A 21,101-nucleotide genomic window follows, 5' to 3' on the forward strand; every position below is an offset into this window, starting at 1 on the left:
CGCGGTTTGTGAGAATAAAAGCCTTTGAATATTTTTCCAGACACATTTAGTTGCTAGAAGTTAGTCAGATCACGTTTATATGTTCTTCTTAATGCCAACTGTGTAAATAATCATCAATGAGATGCTTATGATAAGCCGTTGTTTGTTTACCTTCAAGCTTTGCGTGTGCCTATGAAACAGCCTGTGAGCGCCTGCACACGCACATATTATGAACATCTCGACATGCGAAAGTGATCCTGCGAAAGTTGTTCACAATATTGATCATCCACAGAGTTTGTAATTTAGTCAAATGTTTACAAATACAAGCGCAGCCGTTTAAAGCTCATTTGTGGTGAATGATGTCAGAATTTACCGGTATTTTGGAATGGATGTGTGAATGCTCTTTTCCGGAAAATTTCCGTAATGTCCTCGCCTGTGTGAACAGCGTTTTTTTGAATATACCGGTAAAGTCGTTCCGGAAATTTTCCGGATATTTACCGGTATCACTGTGTGAAAGGGGCTATTGATTTCATAGTATTTTTCCCTACTACGGAAGTCATTGCATTCAGCATTCTTTAAAATATATTCTTTTGTGTTTAACAGAAGAGGAAAAAAACTAGAGAATAAGCTTCATTTTTGGAGAAACGATCTCTTTAAGAATTCCCTACTTTTGAGCTACAGTACCATATTTATTGTAAATAACAGTGTACTAAACAGTTTACTTATTACTTAGTTAAATAAGAGATGGGATCAAAGTTTACTTGGAATCAAAAAAGATGGAACCAAAACCTACTTGAGTTTTTTTTCTTCTGTTAAACACAAAAGAAGATATTTGGAAAAAATGCTTGTAGCTGGCACTCATTGACTTCCAAAGCAATTTTTGCCCCCACTATTAAAGTCATTGCAATCAGCATTCTTCACACTATCTTCTTTTGTGTTCAACAGAAGAGTAAAAAACTAGGGAGAATAAGCTTCATTTTTGGGCTGACCTTCTCTTTAAGAGTTCACTATTGTTTAGCTACCATGAAAATTTCAATGTAAATAACAGTGTGATAAAGTAAAATCCCAATTTCACAATTTCTTAAATTAAATATATTTTAAAGTGTATTTAATTTCTGCAATTATTTCGTCTCTTTTGTGTCAGACGATCCTTCAGAAATTGTTCTAAATAATGTTTGACATATAAAAAGTTTGTCTTTACTCGCCCCTTCAATTGTTCAAAACCTACTTGGGTTTCTTCCTTCTGTTAAACACAAACGTTTAGAAAAATGCTGGTGCTCATTGACTTCCATAGCATTTTCCCTACTATGGAAGTCCTTGCATTCAGCATTTTTCAAAATATCTCCTTTTGTGTTTAACAGAAGAGTAAAAAATAAAGAGAATCAGCTTCATTTTTGGTCTCTTTAAGAGTTCCATACTTTTGATCTACCATGTAAATAACAGTGTACTAAACAGTGTACTTATTACTTAAATAAGAAACGGGAGAATAAGAGAATATAATAAAATGTGATTAATTTCTTTAGTGTCTTTTGTGTCAAATGATCCTTCAGAAATTGTTCTAAATATTGTTCAATGCTCAAATATTTCATAATTTTGTAGAAATTGACATACTTCTTTTCCAAAGCATCGACTGAACGATAGAAAGTTAAAAAGAACAGCATTCATTTGATTTAAAATGCCTTTGTTACATTATAAAAGTCACTTTGGATCAATTACATGTGCTATTTTACATACATTTCCTACATTTTTTAATTTCTTTAGGTTTATACTTTCGGAAAGGTTGAAATCAAATGAATCAAGCTATTTTAGAAGATGGCCTATGCTAAGAATAGTCACATGATGACCATGATGTGCTGTCTATGTAGGCGTCACATTTTTGGAAAACGGCCAGCATTAATCTTTTTACACAGGATGTTGCACAAGCATTAAAGACCTGTGGGTTACAAACAAATCATACAGATAATGTGTGTCTATGATAATGTAATTGCACGGTGAACCATATATTCCAGCAACAATAAATCCATGTTCCGGTGACAAACAAATATCTGAAATATTCCTGCTATGACAAATAGGTCAAACGCTTATAGCGCTGGTGAGACTTCATATACAATAAGCAAGCAACCTGCAGATAGCTTTGCGAGACTGAAAAAGCTGCAGAAATATTCACAACCCTAAGAAAAAAAAAAAGAGAGACATGCGCCGGCACGACTGACATTCCTAAATGATCACGGTTTAATTCTCTTTCTGATTCTTTCATCGAGTGTGATTCGGATTGAATGATAATTATATTGAAGAATGTTGTTTTATTCACTTGAAGAGAAAATCGGTGATAGAGATTGACAGGGAGTGAATAGAAAATAATCTGTAAAATATTCTGAATGTGTTGTCCAAAAAAAAAGTGCAAAAAACCTATTAATGAACGCGTCTGATGAAGACAAAACCCTGGCAAGTGGTTCAAGAGGAAGTGAATGAGATTGAATGCTATCTCTGACAGACATCGGAAAACAAATGAAGGCTGTTTGGGCTTCACCCCCTCCCAGCATGCATTTGTCATCAGCCTAAAAACTGGAATGACAACTTTCAGTTTAAGATCTGATATGATTTGCAGGTAAGATCTTCAAATGAACTTTCTATGCATGTAAAGATACATTAACATAACAATAAAGCATTGCAAATGTAAAAGCTTTTTTAAAGGGATAGTTAACCTTAAAATGAAAAAGTTATACTGAACAATGTAGGGAAAAAAAGCAGTCATTATATTATGACACTTGTAGTAGGAACCAAAAAAATACTATGGACGTTAATGGCTGGGTAACACTTCCATTTAGTATTAGATAATACTATTATACTAGTATTAGTATACTGTCTGCTTAATATCTGTTGATTCTGCCCCTTCAGCAGACATTTAACTGACTATAAGAAACTTTGCAAGTGCATGTCAACTTGCATTAACCCTAACCCCAAACTAACAGTCTACTTATAATCTAATGAGAATTAGTTGGTATGTGGATGCAATGCAACTTAATTTAACAAACGGACTTAAAATAAAGTGTGACCAATGGCTGTTTGTTCTAATGTTCTTCAGCTTGTTTTGAGTACAATAGATAAGAAAGAATCTCAAACAGGTTTGGTACAAGTGGAGGATGAGTGAATGATGACAGAATTAGCATTTTTGGGTGAACTATCCCTTTAAAAAGGAATACAGATGATTAAGTTGTGAAAACATACACACAAATCTGCTAAATCAAGTAATAAATGCTGTATTATGCATGCCAGGCCAGTAGTTTTCTTTACTGGGGTAAAGAAACTAGATGCTGTAGCGTGTAAAACAACAATGTAATAAAATAAAAAAATGTCCCTTAATATAAAAACATCAAAACAATCCTCATTGACATTCATATACGAAACTGACTTAAGTCTGTTTTATGCACAGTATGCATGATGTTACTGTTTTTCCAAAATAAAAGTACTCTTAAATCTATTTTCTAATGTTTGCGTCTTTGGGTTCTTAAATGATGGTGAAAACAATGGTGTCAAAAGGTCATTCTCTCTCTCTTAAGAACTCTTATGCAATAAAGATTGAAGTTTTTCCTTTACGTTTTCTTGTTTTGTGTGCAAATGACAATATTGTCAAAACAATCCCTGTTCCCAATCAAACTAAAAACTTTGTATTAGGTAAGGCTATCAGTTTGGGCCATTTTGAGTTTTTGTAGCTTGCAATGATTAGCTAAATGAATGCATGAAAAGCTATATTTTATAAAAAATTTAAATAGTTTCATGCTAACACCCCATTGAGTATGTTTACACAAAAACTAAAGATACAAAAATATTTTCCTTAGCATTTTTGGAAGGTTTTGCGTACAGATAACAAGCGCTGTATTACGCAATCTTGGCAGTAGGTGGCAATGTCATTTTGTAAAGAAGCATGACAAACACAATATAATTTTTCGAAAGCTTATTTTCAAACATTTGCTTATCCAGGTTCAAAAATGCTGTTTCTACAGTAATTAGTAATTTATATTGTAGCGTTTTTTCAGCCCTAATTTAGTCAAGCACTTGAATAAATCTTTAATTCTTTTGTTGCTATGGCAACTATAATATACTTAACTATACTGTTACAAAAAAACACACATAATGTTAGTTTTCTACAATTATGAATTTACATGTATATATATATATATATATAGACATACTGTCGCTGAAATTTTGGCCCGTTATAAAAAAAATTCGAACTGGGATCAATCGTTTCAGTTTTTCGCAACCGAAAAATCTTTTGATGGGCATTTTGACATTTCAGAGCAAGCGTGTAAGCGAAAGGTTTGTGTACGTGACGAATTTTATAGATATCAATATGAAAAAACGCATAGGAAAATCTGACTTCAGTGCGCAAAGACCTTTAGAATGTTAATTTGCTTATAGTATATTGATACGTTATTAATTATGCATTCATTTATTTTATTTTCGGCTTAGTCCCTTTATTCAATAGGGGTAGCCACAGTGGAATGAACCGCCAACTTATCCAGCATGTTTTACAGAGTTGATGCCCTACCAGCTGCAACCCATCACTGGGAAACACCCATACACTCTAATTCACAGTCATACACACTACGAACAATTTAACTTACCCAATTCACCTGTACCACATGTCTTTGGACTGTGGGGCAACCCACACCAACACGAGGAGAACATGCAAACTCCACACAGAAATGCCAACTGATCCAGCCAAGGCTCGAACCAATGACCTTCTTGCTGTGAGGCGACAGTGCTAACCACTGCGCCGGCCTGATTAATTCTTATTTATTTAATTTTTTATAGCAGAGAGAGGGGAAGGATTGTATGTGTTGAATTGAAGTGCATGTGTCGACGCACAAACCACTCCAAAATTGGCGCAGAAAATTATTTAAATATTATTAAGTATTAATAATAGTCAGTATGCTAAAATAAGTGTTGTAACAACTATTACATATAAAGTATAACGCACGTTAGAATAGTAACGTTTAAAAACTGTAATGTTTACTGTAAATTACACTGGTATTTTTTCTTGTGGGTATGAACTGCAAAATGCACATGCATAATGAATTACTGTACTGTACTGTGCTGTGGTTGGCAAATGAGGTTAGTGTTCCAGTAGCTGACGGTTTCACATACAGTCTATGTGTTTGCATTGGTGAGTTTCTAAGCAACTGGACGAGCTGTGCTAGTTTCTTATCGAATAAAATCTCTCTTTAGGCTAATCAGATGCGTTTGCATATGACATCCCTCAGAGCGTGTTTTGCATTTCCAGTATTTCCTCTCCTTTTCTTTTGCGACACATGCTATCACAATGCATTTGGGTTACCTTCTGTGTTTTCTTTTATTTGTATTATGCTTGTAAATATCTGATCCTTGGCAAACTTTATGTACATTGAAAAAAATAATGATTCATTAGATTTACAAACTTTTTTTTTAAGTAAGTGTTATAAATCAATTCATATGGGCTGAATTTAAACAAACATATTACGTTTAGTAATGTTCAGCTTAATTTGAGTGTTAAAATTCAGCCCATATAAATTGTTTTGAAAATCCTATCCTAATTGAATGTAGTAAATCCAATGACTCATTTTTTTTTCAGTGTACCACCTACTGTATGTGATAAAATCAATGTCAAACTGTTTCCAAGCTGAATATAAAGCACACTCATGTAGTTTCTTTATCTTTCTTCATGAGGTAAAACGCTTGCTGCTGTCAGCACTCACTATCAAGTGTAGATGTATTGGGTGTGGAAAACTTGGCAAACCTCACCGCTTCGAGAATTTGGCGGTAAAAATGTAGCACAAATGTGTGTAGTTATTTACAGCATAATACTTTATAGTACATATCTAATAAATATGTCCTTAAAAGGGTCCCTACAGTAAGTTAACTCGAAAATTGCATTATTTATCACAATTGTTTTATATTATATTCTTTATTATATAACTATTATTGCAGACATTATTAATATGCTGTTAAAGGGACAGTTCGCCCAAAAAAAAAAAAACATGTTATAATTTACTCACCCTTCACTTGTTCAAAACCTAATTAAGTTTCTGTCTTCTGTTGAACAGAAAAGAAGATATTTCGAAGAATGCTGCTGGCTGGCACTCATTGACTTCCATAGTAATTTATTTCCTACTACGGCAGTAAACGGGTCCTAGCAGTCAAACTTAATATTTCATTAAAGGTAAAGGTTTTCATTGAGGTCACTTTCATCTATCGGTTTACTGTCTCTTTATGAGTTCACTAGAGTTAGTATTAATAAGAAGATATTTTGAAGAATGCTGGTGCCTGACTTCTATAGTAATTAATTTCCTACTATGGAAGTTAAAAGGTCCTAGTAATCAAATTTTGTGTTCATAAAGGTTTAAACTGCATGAGGGAGAGTAAATAATGAGGTCATTTTCATTTTTGGGTTTACTGTCTCTTTAGGAGATCACTATAGTTAGGACTAATAAGAAGATATTTTGAAGAATGCTGGTGGTTGGCACCCATTCTATTCCATAGTACTTTTTTCCCAACCAGCCAACTTTTGTCTTCGAACATCTGGGAGAGCAGGTGGAGGGCTTATTTAATTTAATTAATTAATTTGTTATTAAATAACTACTACTGATGTTGCTAACACTGCCATTCAAATCCCACATCAACCACCTGCACAGAAATCAACAGCGCAACCGGGTTTTAACCAGGGTGCGAATAATACATTAATACTAATTTATACATACTATCTTAAAGAGATAGTTCAACCAAAAATAAAGCTTATTCTTTCTTATCAGAAGGGTCATCTTTTTACACTAATGTTAGTTTGTGTAAAACATGCTTCATTGATTCAAAATTATGTATTTACTTCAATGACAACTCATTTATTAATGAAAGGTATGTAACTTTTCAGTGGTTTGACGGACATCTAGTGTATTTGACCTACAGAATCCTCTGATTAGCTGTTCCAGAGGTTACTGTAGGTCAAGCCATACAAACTATGCATCTAATTTGACTTTACTTTTAGGTTATATGCATATACAAACAACTATTTTATGAGAAAAGTGTGTTGTTAACACTTAAGATGTCTATCGGTGCTCTAGATCTGCTGATTTCACATTGTTGATTTTTTTTTTCCTGCATAGACTGATTGAATATGCATTCACAATGGTATGCACCGTTGTAGGGGTGTTCAAATGTCTATGTATATTATATAATACTTTAATTATTAATATTATTATTTAAGATACAGATTTTAAAAAACTATTTCTTACTTTTAAAGGGCTGACCCCCCTCCCCCCATTCATCTTGTTTTGAGGCCCTTCAAGCATTAAATCCACCCCAAACCCCCTGTAACTCACACCCTTGTTATGACATGTTTCCAGATTAAGGTAAAAAAAATGCTTAGAGATTTTAACATTTCATCAATTAAGCGAGGGGATGAGCTTCATACAAGATCTGGCAACTTAACAAACATGGATATAAAGTGATTTTTACATAGCTAGATTAGGCCATACAAATTACGAGAGCTTCCCGGGAGAGATAACGCAATAGCAGGGTGGCACGGAGATGGGGCTAAAATACGAGGAGACTCACAGAAAAAACGGGGGTATTGGCAGGCTTTTGAGTGTTTATGCTACCAGCAACCAGCATTCTTGAAATATCTTTTTTTGTGTTCAGCAGAACTCCTTAAGGTTTAAAACACATGGGGGGAGTAAATGATGAGGCAATTTCCATTTTGGGGTGAACTATAACTTTAAGAAAAACTACAATCTTTAGTAACAGTGGATTCAGTGTTTGAGGTGTATGAGTCGCCCATGTTCTTGTTCCTTATTGGGTTTAGAGCTGGTTTTGGGATGGCATGCGATGTTAAGCAGATACTTCCGTTCAAAGGTTTCAGTTCACTTAGAAATGAATTCTTTTATTCATAAATGATGCATTAAATAAAGCAAAAGTGTCAGTGAAGAAATTTCGGTGACACTTAAACGGAAAGTACAGTTCTTGCTATTAGCAATCAATTAACTAACACTTTTAGCTCAATAAACAACTAATTAACTGCTAATTTTTTAAATAATAAGGTAGGAGTTATTTTTAAATATTGGCCAGGATTAGGAATGTACTGTAGAGTAAGATCCTACTTTAGAAGTACAAGCATTAGGAGGTAATTAATAGTGGTTAATAGTGGAAATTGGTACTCAAACTACTGTAAATAGTTACTGAAATGTCACAAAATATTTCTATTAAAAAAAGCTTTTATTTTGAATAATAATGTTAAAGGGTCATGTGACATGATGATGCCTAATATTCAAATTAAATGTCATCATAAAAAAATATATATTAAAATAGAAAACTTTTATTTTGAATTGTACCATTTTTTCAGCACATTCCCATCACTGTTTTTTTAATCAAATAAATGACTTTTATTTTTTAAAATCTTACAGATCCAACCTTTTAATGTCAGTATATGTTTCTAAAAGGCTTACTTGACATATATATGTGATTACATCATCAAATAAAAGTCCCTATCGGAATAATAAGTTACATTTCATGGACAAGACTGAACAATATCGCCTGATTACTGGTGCTGTCTCATCACTACTAGAAAAGACTGGATTTATGAAAGAACATATTAACCTATGCCCGAAAATGAAAAAGGTCATGATTTGATGTTAAAGTGTCCTTTCGGCAAATCATAATGACTGGAATGGAATCAGCAAGTCATAGAGCACATCATATCCTCTCTTACAACACATGTGTGCGTCTGTATTGACTGACAGTAATGTCTCATGTCATCCCCCATATCCTGTGAGGTCAAAATGTTCAATTATTTGAAGGGTTTTATATTGTGTAATACAGAAATGTCATCGCCTCATGAGTGGGTGTGCAGTCTGAGGATGCAGAAAAATGTGCAGAACGAGATCTGCAAGCTTATTTTCAAAGTGTATTAACAGATTTGTGGTAGACAATCGATTAAAATGCACAATAATTTCAAATCAACTATATTTACATGTACAGATGAAATGATGCAATTTTAAAATGATATTTAAAAATTTTTAAATTTTATTAATTAATTAAATTATTTTTAAAACAATATAAATAATTTAATATTACACATTTGTTTGTTTATTTATTTAAAAAACAATATTTCAAAAAATTGGAAAACTTACAAATTTATTTATTTAAAAACAATATAATTTTTTAAAATAATTACTTATTTTTTATTTATTTTTAAAACAATATAACAAAGAATTATGATTACATATCTAATTACTTTTAAAATGATTAATTACATATATTTATTTATTTAGTTTTAAAATTATATTATAAAACATTTAAATACGTACATATTATTTATTTGGTTTTAAAATGATATATAAAAATGTAAATAACTGCATATTTATTTATTTTTAAAATGATAATATGAAAATTTGCAATAATTACATTTTTTTTTCAAAACAATATTATAAAAAACTAGAAAAATTATATATGTATTTATTTACGATATAACTTTTTAGAATTAATTATATATTTGTTTATTTTTAAAACGATATTACAAAAAAAGAAATACTTGCATATCTAATTATTTATTTGTTAAAAACTACATAAATATTTGAATAATTACATATTTATTTATTTATTTTGAAAACAATAATAAAAAATTTGAAAAAATTACATATTTAAAACTATATTTAAAAAAATTACATATTAATTCATTTTTAAAATGATATTATTAATATGAATAATTACATATTTATTTATTATTTTTATTATATTATAAAACATTTGATTACTTACATATTTATTTATTTATTTGACTTGATTTATAAATAAAAATTGTAACAATAGCTTATTTATTCATTTATAAAATAATATAAAAAATAATAATTACATATATTTTTTAAAATGATAATATAAAACATTTGAATAATTACATATTTATTTATTTATTTGGTTTAAAAATTATATATAAAATTTGGAATAATTACATATTTATTTGTTTATAAAATGATATTTAAAAATTGTATAAATAAATACTTATTTAGTTATTTATTTAATACTTTCCAAAAGCTGTTTTCCTTTTTTATTTATACATATTTTTGGTTATCTAAATATAATTTGAATTTTCAGCTTCATTACTCTAGTCTTCAGTATCATGTGACCCTTCAGAAACTCCTAATTTGATGATTTGCGGCTCAAGAAAAATGCTACAGCGTCATCAATGTTAAAAACAGTTAAATAATGACTTTTATGATACTTTGACGATTAGAAAGTTTAAAAGAACAGCATTTCTGTGAAACAGAAATCTTTGTAACATCGAAAACAGTTTACTGTCACTTATAAGCCATTTAACTTTGCTGAATAAAGTTGATTAGATTTTTAAAGTCAAATATTACACTGGTAGTAGATGCATTTATATTAAAATTATATAACATTCAATATAATACACCCATTTTATGTGCTGTTTAGTTATGAGAATATTGCATCGTTAGCTTAGCAACATGCTAACTCCAAACTACCAAACTCAGTGAGATCTCTCTGTACATGTGACTTTTAGTTTTAAACATAGCAATCTAATATTTAGTATAGTATACCCAATAATTTTAGTGCTATATGGTTATCAGAATATAGCATTGTTAGCTTAGCAACATGCTAACTTCAAACCCAGTGAGTTCTCCGTGTACATGTGGCAATCTTGAAATGACTGGATTATTAATATCAGTCTCTGTGAATGCTGTCAAGACAGATTAACTTGCATTGAACTCTGAGCATTCTTTCAAGGGCTTTCTAGATCACACCCAGATCAACAAAAGCCCGAACTGTTCACACAGCCATTATCTAAGCGAGTTCTTGGTGTTCAGATTCCTGAATGTGTCGAGAATACTGAGAAGTTAATTTTACACTCACTCTAAGCTTGATTTCTTCTTGCGCTTTATAATGCAAGCGATGATGATTATAGCCACAATCACACCAATCACAATTCCAGCGATCGCTCCTCCAGACAGACCGGTGTCTTCTTTACCGTCCGCTGAAAAAACAGGATGAGCTGTTTAGCGCATGATAGACTAAAATAGACAAAATTACACCCGATAAACAAATAAACACCACAAGAATAAAATATTGACTAATACAAAATAATAATGAATAAAACATATATCATGCAACCCTATTGTCAAGTCAATATAATGCAACTTTATTGTCGCGACCCGCTTTTTAAGACCTCAAAACTCTCATTTATTTCTGGCAACGATTAATCTCCAACCTTAGAATTAAAACAGCGTCATATTTACTTGTCACTGCGAGTTTGTGTGTCGTTTTGTCCATCTTTCCTGTGATGTTGTTGAATGCTTCACAAGTGTAAATGCCGCTGTCTCTATCTTTGGCCCTTTTTACAACGTAAACCTGTTGGCTGCTGTTCAGTGCTGTGCCGTTGAGTTTCCATGTATATGTGCTTGGAGGGACAGACTCTGCAGTGCAGGATAATTCCACATCGTCTTCAAACTTCACCGCATGCTTGCCTTGAACCGCCACCTTTTCTGGACCGTCTGAATCACATCAGAGACATTTACATTAGAGTAATGCAAATAAACTGTCCATAACAGACACAAGCATAGTGGAAAGCACCACCATTCGCAAACAAGATATGGCTAATGTTTAGACAAGACAACAAAAGAAATGAGATACACAAATCAGTATGTCCTTGGCAGACAGGATAGGCATCCGTGACCTCGGAAATAAAATAATGTGGAAAGTGAGAAAAATAAAATAAAATACTGAGGAAATCTTAGGAAAATCTTAATTAATATATTTGCTGGAGAATTGGTATTTCAGTGAACAGAAAAGGAATCTAAAAAACATACCATTATTTAATATATATTTTTTAAAGAAGGTAATTGTGTAAAATTATTTACAATTAATTTAAAATTAATTATCTTTAATATAAATTAAATTGCAAAGCAATTGCATAAATTCTGTAGGTAAAAACAATATATGAGCAAAAAGTTTTTGAAATTAAATAAAAACCATAAAGCTGTCATTTTTGTTAAATAAAACACATGCTAAAATAACAAAATAAAAACAATTCAAAACAAAAATAAAATACAACAGCTTGCACCTATTTTATTTCAGCCAGCTTGAAGATATTTACACAAAGGCAAAGTAAATAAAAACCATAAAGCTAGTAATTTTTGTTAAATGATATACATGCTAAAATAATAAATAAAAAAGTAAAATAAAACAAAAACTAAATTAAACGAAGCAAAACAAAAATAAAAAGAAAAAAAACAAAATAAATAAAAACAAAACAAAAATAAAACAAAAAATAATAAAACGAAATAAAATAAAAACAGCATGCACCTTTTTTTAAGCCAGATGTCAGGGAAATATTTTAGCATATAATTATTATTAGTTTAATTTGATTAGTTAACTAACATTAAAAGAAGATTCATAAAAACAAAATGGGCATATTTACAAAAAGGAAAAAAGAAAAATGTGATTTTTTGAAAATAAATAAAAACCATAAAACTGAAGTCATTTTTGTTCAATGAAATACATGCTAAAATCATAAAATAAAAATAAAATAAAACAAAAATAATAAAAAAATACAATAAATTAAATGACATAAAACACAGTAAAATAAAACAGCCTACACCTATTTTATTTCAGCTAGCTGTCAAGGAAATGTTTCAGCATATAATTAGTTATTAGTTTAACTTAAAAGCAAAGATTTATAAAAACTAAATGGGCATATTTACAAAAAGGAAAAAAGGAAAATGTGATTTTTGAAAATAAATAAAAACTATAAAGCTAAATTTATTTTTGTCAAATGAATAATAAAATAATAAAATAAATCAATAAAAATAAATAATAAATAAAATAAAAAAAACTATAAAGCTAAAGTTATTTTTGTTAAATGAATAATAAAATAATAAAATACAATTAAATAAAACATAACGAAAATAAAATACAATAAAAATAAATAAGCTTGCACCTATTTTATTTCAGCCAGCTGTCAATGAAATATTTTAGAAATATATATTTTATAATTTTAATGTTTTATAATTTTTAAAACTGAAATTAAAAGCAAAGATTTATAAAAATTATTTTACAATTATATTTACAAAAACACAAAAACAACAAGCTTTTACATTTAAAATAAAAACAGAGAAGACACAAACAAAAATGTATTTGAATTATTACTAAACTAAAATTGTCAGTCGATGTAACTAAAATGTCATCAAAAAATACACTTTCATTCATCCTTTTTTACTTTTGTAAATTTAACAAGCCTGTTTACTACTTTAAATCGTTTCTATGCCCTTTTTTCAGTGCATCCTCTCAGTGCTGAGTACAAAAAAGTATTATCTATATATATATTATTACTTATCTATCTACTGTATATATCTATATCTATCAATTTATCGATTTATCAATTAGATCTGGTTGAGACACAGTGAAGTATAAAAAAATATTACATCATTTAAAAAATAAACTCCATGCTCTGCTATGCTCAAATTTTCCGACACCTGAACCTTTATCTAAATACTCTTTAAACCCAGTTGTCAAACACTCACTCAAAATATGGGCACAATTTAGAAGAAGTTTTGCACTTAAAGGACTATCAGCCTATGCCCCCATAGCAAGAAATCATATGTTCACCCCCTCTACTATAGACAAAACTTTTGACATCTGGTCTATGAAAGGTCTTAAGATATTAAAAGATATGTTTATTGATGGGCAATTTGCTTCATTCCAACAAGTAAAAGTTAAGTTTCAAATTCCAAATTCCCACTTCTTTAGATACCTCCAGCTGCGAAGTTTTGTGTCCTCCTCAATGAGTCACTATCCCTCACTGCCTCCCCCCTCCCTGCTTGACTCTATTATGGAGCTAAGCCCATACTCAAAAGGACTTATTGGCAAAATATATTCTATAATTAATTCCCACAATCTGGAACCCCTAGTAAAATTAAAAAGAAAATGGGAGGTGGAGCTAGAGATAGAACTATCAGAAGATATGTGGCAATCCGTTTTAGACAATATCCACTCATCTTCAATTTGTTTAAAACATAGAGTTATACAATTTAAAGTAGTACATAGATTACATTGGTCCAAAGTGAAACTAGCCAAATTTAAACCAAATATAGACCCTAACTGTGACCGGTGTAACATTGAGCCAGCTACTTTATCTCATATGTTTTGGGCTTGTTCAAAATTAAAGAAATTCTGGCAGCTAATATTTAAATTCCTCTCGGACGCATTAAATACCTATGTAGAACCTGAGGCCATAATTTCAATTTTTGGAATCACACCACAGTCCTTATGTTTTAACAAAAGCAAGATAAATGTGATTGCCTTTGCTACGCTTTTAGCTAGAAGATTAATATTGCTGAAATGGAAGGAAAAACTTCCTCCAACCTTTAAGCAATGGCTTATGGAACTTCTACACCACCTGACCTTAGAAAAAATACGATACACTCTAGGAGGCTGTACTGATATGTTTTTTCTCACCTGGCAACCTGTTTTAGATCACGTAAAAAAGATGGACCCCTCAGTCATTTTAGAAGAGTAGAACCTTTCCTTGTTTGTTTGTTGTTGTTTTTTTTTTTTTTTCTTCAATTTTTTGTATTTTCTTTTTTCTCCCCTTATTAATGAGAGTAACATATGTTTTACTTATTATTACTATTTATTTGTATTTTTTCTTAATATTATTTTTTTTTTTTTTTCTAGAACCTAAATGTATGTGCGGCAGGTTTTGTTTGTTTGTTGTGTAAAAAAAAAAAAAAAAAATTGAAAAGCTATTTTGTAATGTATGTTTCATATCTAATATGTTCAATAAAAATACTTTTGGAAAAAATAAACGACTAAGTTCATAATAAAAACAACAATTGCTGAAAAACAGATCACTATAAAGAGCATCTAACACTGACACTATCATCCGCAATACTTACAGTTGATCTTTAAATTATAGCTGGCTTCGTCTTTATTCACTTTGTTCCTCAGAAGGCACCTGTATTCGCCTCTGTCCTCCTTAACTACTTTATCAATGCTCACAGATGTCTTGTCAGCTGAGAAAACGATGCGAGAATCAGGATTCAGAGGTTTGCCGTCCTTCACCCATTCCACAGTTTCGGCTCTTCCAGCAGCTGCAAAGCAGGTGAGGTTGACTGTGCTGTTACCAGCGATGAGCAATGATGTGGAGCTGGAGATGTTTGTTCCAGATAAAGACTCTACAGGAAAGAAGACACATCATCAGTGATGCTGTCAGATATGGGTAGATGTTATATCTATTACAAGGTGCGAATGTTAAAAAGCTCCAAATGTTGGTACATCAATGTTGGTACAGTGTAATAAAGATTCCTAAATTTGTTTTGGATGTTAAAAATAGTCAGTGTTAACTCTCCCTTGTTCCTAATCTGTTTGACTTTCTATGTTTTGTTAAATGCAAAAAAAAAAAAAAGATATTTTGAAGAATGTTGGAAACCTGCAACACCTTAAGGTTAAACACCATGATTTAAGTTAGACTGTTTTTAAAGCTAATAAAACAACCACAATTTATTGACAGTTGCATTTTGTTGACAGTGAACAAGTTGACAGATGTCACTGTTGCCATGAAAGCACAGTAGTACTATTACAGGAACAGGTATACTACTTAGAAAGGGCATATCTTTAAGCTATTTGAGCAGACTTTGCTTTTCTAGTGAGCATGTGCACACTGTAAATTTATTATTATTTTTTTCTGTAAAATTGACAGTATTGCTGGCAATTTTAGATGCTAGTAATACTGTAAAATATACGTGCAAATATAAGTGCACTGTAAATTAAGAATTACAATTATGTAAAGCTACAGCTCAGTTGTAATACATTTTGCCAGAAATACTGTAAAAATTGCTATACTGTAAATTTTACAGCATTTTTTACAGTTCTTGCATTGGTAGGTACAATACTGAGTCATTTAGTCAAGCTAGTAGATGCTCTTGTGCTTTGGCCGGTGCAGCAACAAACAGCGGCAAGCTATTGAAATGAATGGGTTTCATAGCACTGTGCTTTCCACATCCAGTGTGAAAGTAGCTTTAAATGAACAATGATTACCGCCGGTGGGAGAGTGAAACTAGTGTGCTGAAAACCACTGGACAGTGTGGCACAACATAGCCTTTTTTTGGCTTTGTTGGCAGTGTTGCCAAGACAGCACAGTAAAACAATTGCATGAACAAGTATACTACTTAGAAACTTCCTATCTGCACGTTATTTGAGTGGCCTTTGCTTTTCTGTTGAAACACTGTGCACACTGTAAAAAATTGCAGTAAAATTTACAGTGTTACTGACAATTCTGGGTGCTAGTAATATTTTCAAATTCACAAGTGCGCTGTAAATTAACAAATACAATTGTGGTGTAAAACTATAGAACAATTGTAATTGTTAATTTACAGTGCACTTGTAAATTTTACAGTATTACTGGCATCCAAAATTGCCAGTAATACTGTACATTTCACAGCAATTTTTACAGTTTTTGCATAGTTACGTACAGAGTAGAATATTGAGTCACTTCGAACTTTAATAAGTTCGCAGATGATCTTGTGCTTTGGTCGGTGCAGCAACAAACCGTGACAAGCCATTGAAATGAATGGGTTTCATAGCGCAGTGCTTTCTGCATCCTGTGTGAAAGCTAATTCAGATGGACAGTGATTACAGCCGGGGGGAGAGTGAAACTAGTGTGCTGAACACCTCTGTACAGTGTGGCACATCATAGCCTTATTTTGGCTTTGTTGGCAGTGAATGAGTGCAAACTCCTCCAGGTCTCAGCTACATTTACAGCATTTGAGGTTAACAATCCTGTGAGGTGCTTTGAAATGTGTGGTTTTTATTCACTGTTTGACGTAATCTCAACTAAAAAATGAAGAAGGTGGGGCATAGATTAGCTCCTCCACTTTTAAAAAAGCAACCAACAGTGTTTTGTTTTATCACCACTCTGCCAATGAGAGTGGTTGAGCTCAAGCGCATCAAATGAGAAGCATTTAAAGAGGACGGGGCATGTCAGATACTAAAATTTGATTGGTCAAGATTTGATGAGAAACGGCAGAAGTGACAAACTACAAGCTTTACATGTTTATATCAGTTTTATATCTCCTAATTGCGAATTTTGTCATCGTTTTAACCCACACTAGCTTATGGATAGCCCTGAAGACTAACATACTGATACTAACATCTAAAAATGCTCACTGGATCTTTAAAGAATTGACAGAAACTCTTAGATGTTTAAAAATTTGAAGAATCTGACATTTTTTACATTCATACACAGCTATATTATGTACTTTGTGAATTTTTTAAACCTTATCGTGTGTATCTCACAGGGTGATTGTTGGCTGATAAGCTGCAAAGTGGACCACAGTGATAATCTCTCAGAGCAGCTTCATTCACCACAGCACTTATGTTTTGACCATCGTCTTTCCTCTAGTTCTGTTTTCTTGTTTTTACAGACATCATTACTGTGGAATGTACCAGTCTGAATCAGACTCTTGCATTCGCCGAATACCTGCCGCTCTATCATTCAGCACACCTTGTCTTCCTCCTCACCATCTGTGTTTTTAGTTTCGAGAAAGACACTTGAAACTGATGAAAATGAACTCCCTTGTTTCAACTTCGACACATGGGAATGAATCCGGGTAACAGATATTATTAGAGGTGTTTTAGCATGGATGGTTTGGAATTGAAATGTGACAATAAAATCAATGGCATATACATACATTATGGACACCATTTTAAAAACAAACCCTACACTGACAAATCCATTGGAGTGAAACCTTAGCCAAGAAGTACCTGCCCAAAATGCATGTGACGTCAGCCAGTTTGTATTCTGCTTTCTTTAGCATAACACACACACACACACACACACACACACACACACACACACACACACACACACACACACACACACACACACACACACACACACACACACACACAGAAACACCTCAGGGGGGAAGACACTGTTCTTTATAAAAGCCACAGTATCTAAGACCACAGGTTCAAAAGCCATGTAAAATCAATCCCTCAACCAAAGGAAGCAAAACACGACTGAAACTTCTAGCCGTGTGTGCTAACGTTAGCCGAGGCAGACCTCAGAGCAAAGCAGAGGAACAGGTTCATCTTTTTAAAAACAACTTTCATGAAGCCATTTTGAATGCAGACAGACAAACAGCCATTGCTTCATAACGCTCAGGATCCGCATACATGAAGACTGCCCCATTATTTACTTACCCACACGTTTACTCAGAATTGCAGTATTGAAAATCTTGTAACTTGAAGATATAGTTTTATTGAAAACTTCAAATTTATGAGTTTCTTTCTTTGATGGACACAAAAGAAGATATTTTGGAGACCATGCATTTGATGGCAGCCATTTTAGCTACATTTTAGCACTATAGCTACTGTCAACTAACAACACTCAAATGATGTTTGCTGCATGTTCAAACTACTTATTTAAAATAAGCTGAAACAACACAATTCTAAAGTTTGTTCAGGGGCAACTTAATTATTTATTTATTTTTTATTTTCGTTATTATTAGATTTGGGTCAAATGACAATTAGAATAGATGACTGCTCTGTAAATATATTTGAGCTTCTGTTGTTGTTCCATTACACTTCCATGCATTAATCTGCCAACACATAGCACTGATTTCTGACAGCCAAGAGCAGGAGTAAGCAGGACTGGTTCAGTTTTAGTTTCGGTGTTTCTGGAGGGGGTTGGTCTTCCTCAATTGAAATTGCAGTGCTTGGGTTCTCCCTGGGTTGTAATCACCAGCTCCCCACCCCCGACAGTATCATCACGATCTTCTTTCCCCCAAGCAATTGACCCTGCTGACAGTTAGGTTGACCAAAGTGTTTTTAGGCAGCTATAAAAGTCAGCACTCATTTAAAAAAATGGTTTCAAACGGTTTCTTCCATTGAGAGTAAGACAAATGTAGTGGCAACAGATCTGACAGTGTTTGCCCTGCCCACATCCACTGTGATTGGAGGGCTGGTGAGTGAGCTAGGGCTAAAAAGAGCCTCATCAACTTGCTGGTGTTTTATATATTTATTATAATTTTTAACTTAGCATTTACAATGGAAACAACTGAAAGAAATATGCTCAGCTCAATTAAAAAACGGAAATGTCCTCCCATACATTTCGTGGTTCAAATGGCTTAATCTTGGTCAAAATGGCTTAAAAAAAAATGTGTTCAGTCTTTCGAGCCCTGGGTCGTTACACACCAGTGATTTCCTAAAAACAGTTTTGAGAGAAAGAAAAGGGAGAGATATATTATTATAAATGTTAAAGTTGTAAACGTATTACTGCTGAAAAAGACTTTAAACTATAATAAAAGCAGTTTTATATAATATACAAAATATTTGAAGTCTCCAGAAGCCATATGACTGCTTTAGCAGAAAAACCCATTTAAAGGTTCTCCCAAAAATGACAGTTTACACACTATTTACACACTTCTTTATTCTACTGAACACAAAAGGAGATTTTTCAGAGCCCCTAGTTTTTCGCAATTTTGCGAACGCTGAATCCATCGCAAAACGAATAAAAAGTCAAAATTTTTTGTGATCCTGCAAAATTCTTAATTTAAAACGCAAAATAATCACAAAAAAAATCTCATAAAACACCCGATTCTAAACCATATAATCAAATTATATCTATTTCAGTTTGCAATTATTTGTTTTTACATGACTTATAGACGTTGCATACGCAGCACACCTGATGTGTTTGAGTGTCTATCAAAAAAATGATGTCTCACCTGCACCCTCACAATCCTAACTGTGCATTCAAAGCGAAAGTATCGGGAGCGTCAGAAGTAGCTGGTAGTCATTCATTTTCAATGGGTGCCGGGCAGCGATAAGTGCCAGTAGCAGCACAGCAAGTCTTTGCCACTGTGGGCATCGAGAAGAGTTGAAATCAACTCAACTTTATGGTAATGAGCTGTGACGCAGTTCGCCGGCAAGCAATCGGAATGTAGACGTCCAGAGAACACAGTCCTGTGTACTTTGGTTCTGACCACAGGTGTTCCCAAGGGTTTGAATATAGCGGTCGTTGGATTTTCAATTATTTTACGATGTTTTCTTACAGGGACAAAAAGTTACGGGAAAGTAACAGATTTGCATTGATTTTATTTATTTTAGTTTTTTCTCACAAAAAGCGGGATTCTCATGGTAACTATAATGACACTACAAAACAGTATTGGACACATATTGGATAAGTATAACAAAGCCATACTACACACAACAACTTGATCTTCCATAGTTTTGAGAATTGATTAAAAAGCATGTTTTTATGTGGGAATGTAAGTGATTTGCTGATCAATACAAGATCAATATAGCGAATTTTGACGCTCTTGCTTTCGCCACCTTCGGTGTGAATGCACAGTTACATTGTGCGGCCTATGCAGTAAGCAGACTTGGATGAAGCGTCAATCGTGAGTGATTTACATGTAAAGTCAATGCAAAGACGCGATTAGACATCCTGTGGCACAAATCAAGTGAATGACACGGCGCGAATTGGACGTTTCGTGCGTTTCATGCATTTCAGACTGCAAAAGAAATTGGGAACAAACATTTACCAAATGTTGCAGAGAACTCAACTCTGGTAAATGTTGCACATTTACCAGAGTTGCAGAGAGCTAGCCGGCAGCTAGCTCTCTGCAACTCTCACATGGTCGCCCACTGAAGCTAAGCAGGGCTGCGCCCGGTCAGTACCTGGATGGGAGACCACATGGGAAAGCTAGGTTGCTGCCGGAAGTGGTGTTAGTGAGGCCAGCAGGGGGCGCCCAACCTGCGGTCTGTGTGGCTCCTAATGCCCCAGTATAGTAATGGGGACGCTATACTGCTCAGTGAGCGCCGTCTTTCGGATGAGACGTTAAACCGAGGTCCCGACTCTCTGTGGTCGTTAAAAATCCCAGGATGTCCTTCGAAAAGAGTAGGGGTTTAACCCCGGCATCCTGGCCAAATCTGCCCACTGGCCTTTGTCTATCATGGCCTCCTAACCATCCCCATATTCAATTGGCTGCATCACTGTCTCCTCTCCACCAATCAGCTGGTGTGTGGTGTGCGGTCTGGCGCAAAATGGCTGCCGTCGCGTCATCCAGGTGGATGCTGCA

The 21,101-nt window shown here is 33.1% G+C and overlaps 1 protein-coding gene and 1 long non-coding RNA gene across 5 annotated transcripts in view; one reads left to right on the forward strand and one right to left on the reverse strand.

Moving 5' to 3' along the window:
* The window catches only part of si:ch211-264f5.6, a 42,766-nt gene that overhangs the window by 7,973 nt on the left and 13,692 nt on the right, over positions 1-21,101 (reverse strand). Inside the window, exons 6-8 of one of the 4 annotated variants that reach the window (XM_087295316.1) lie at positions 14,916-15,194; positions 11,259-11,513; positions 10,876-10,996 (exon numbers count right to left, since the gene is read on the reverse strand). In XM_087295316.1, the coding sequence (XP_087151442.1) occupies positions 10,876-10,996; positions 11,259-11,513; positions 14,916-15,194 (655 nt within the window). Of the gene's footprint in view, positions 1-10,875; positions 10,997-11,258; positions 11,514-14,915; positions 15,195-19,020; positions 20,625-21,101 lie in introns of those variants that run through there. The other 3 variants (XM_087295317.1, XM_087295319.1, XM_087295318.1) reach the window with 3 other exon arrangements.
* Positions 1,739-3,571, forward strand: LOC147832444 (uncharacterized). The gene is made up of 2 exons (XR_015516430.1): positions 1,739-2,655; positions 2,718-3,571. It is a non-coding gene; the product is annotated as an uncharacterized LOC147832444 (long non-coding RNA).

The sequence above is a fragment of the Danio rerio genome, chromosome 19 (assembly GCF_052040795.2).
Source record: "Danio rerio strain M-AB ecotype USA chromosome 19, GRCz13ab, whole genome shotgun sequence".
In the NCBI taxonomy this organism is placed as follows: Eukaryota; Metazoa; Chordata; class Actinopteri; order Cypriniformes; family Danionidae; genus Danio; species Danio rerio.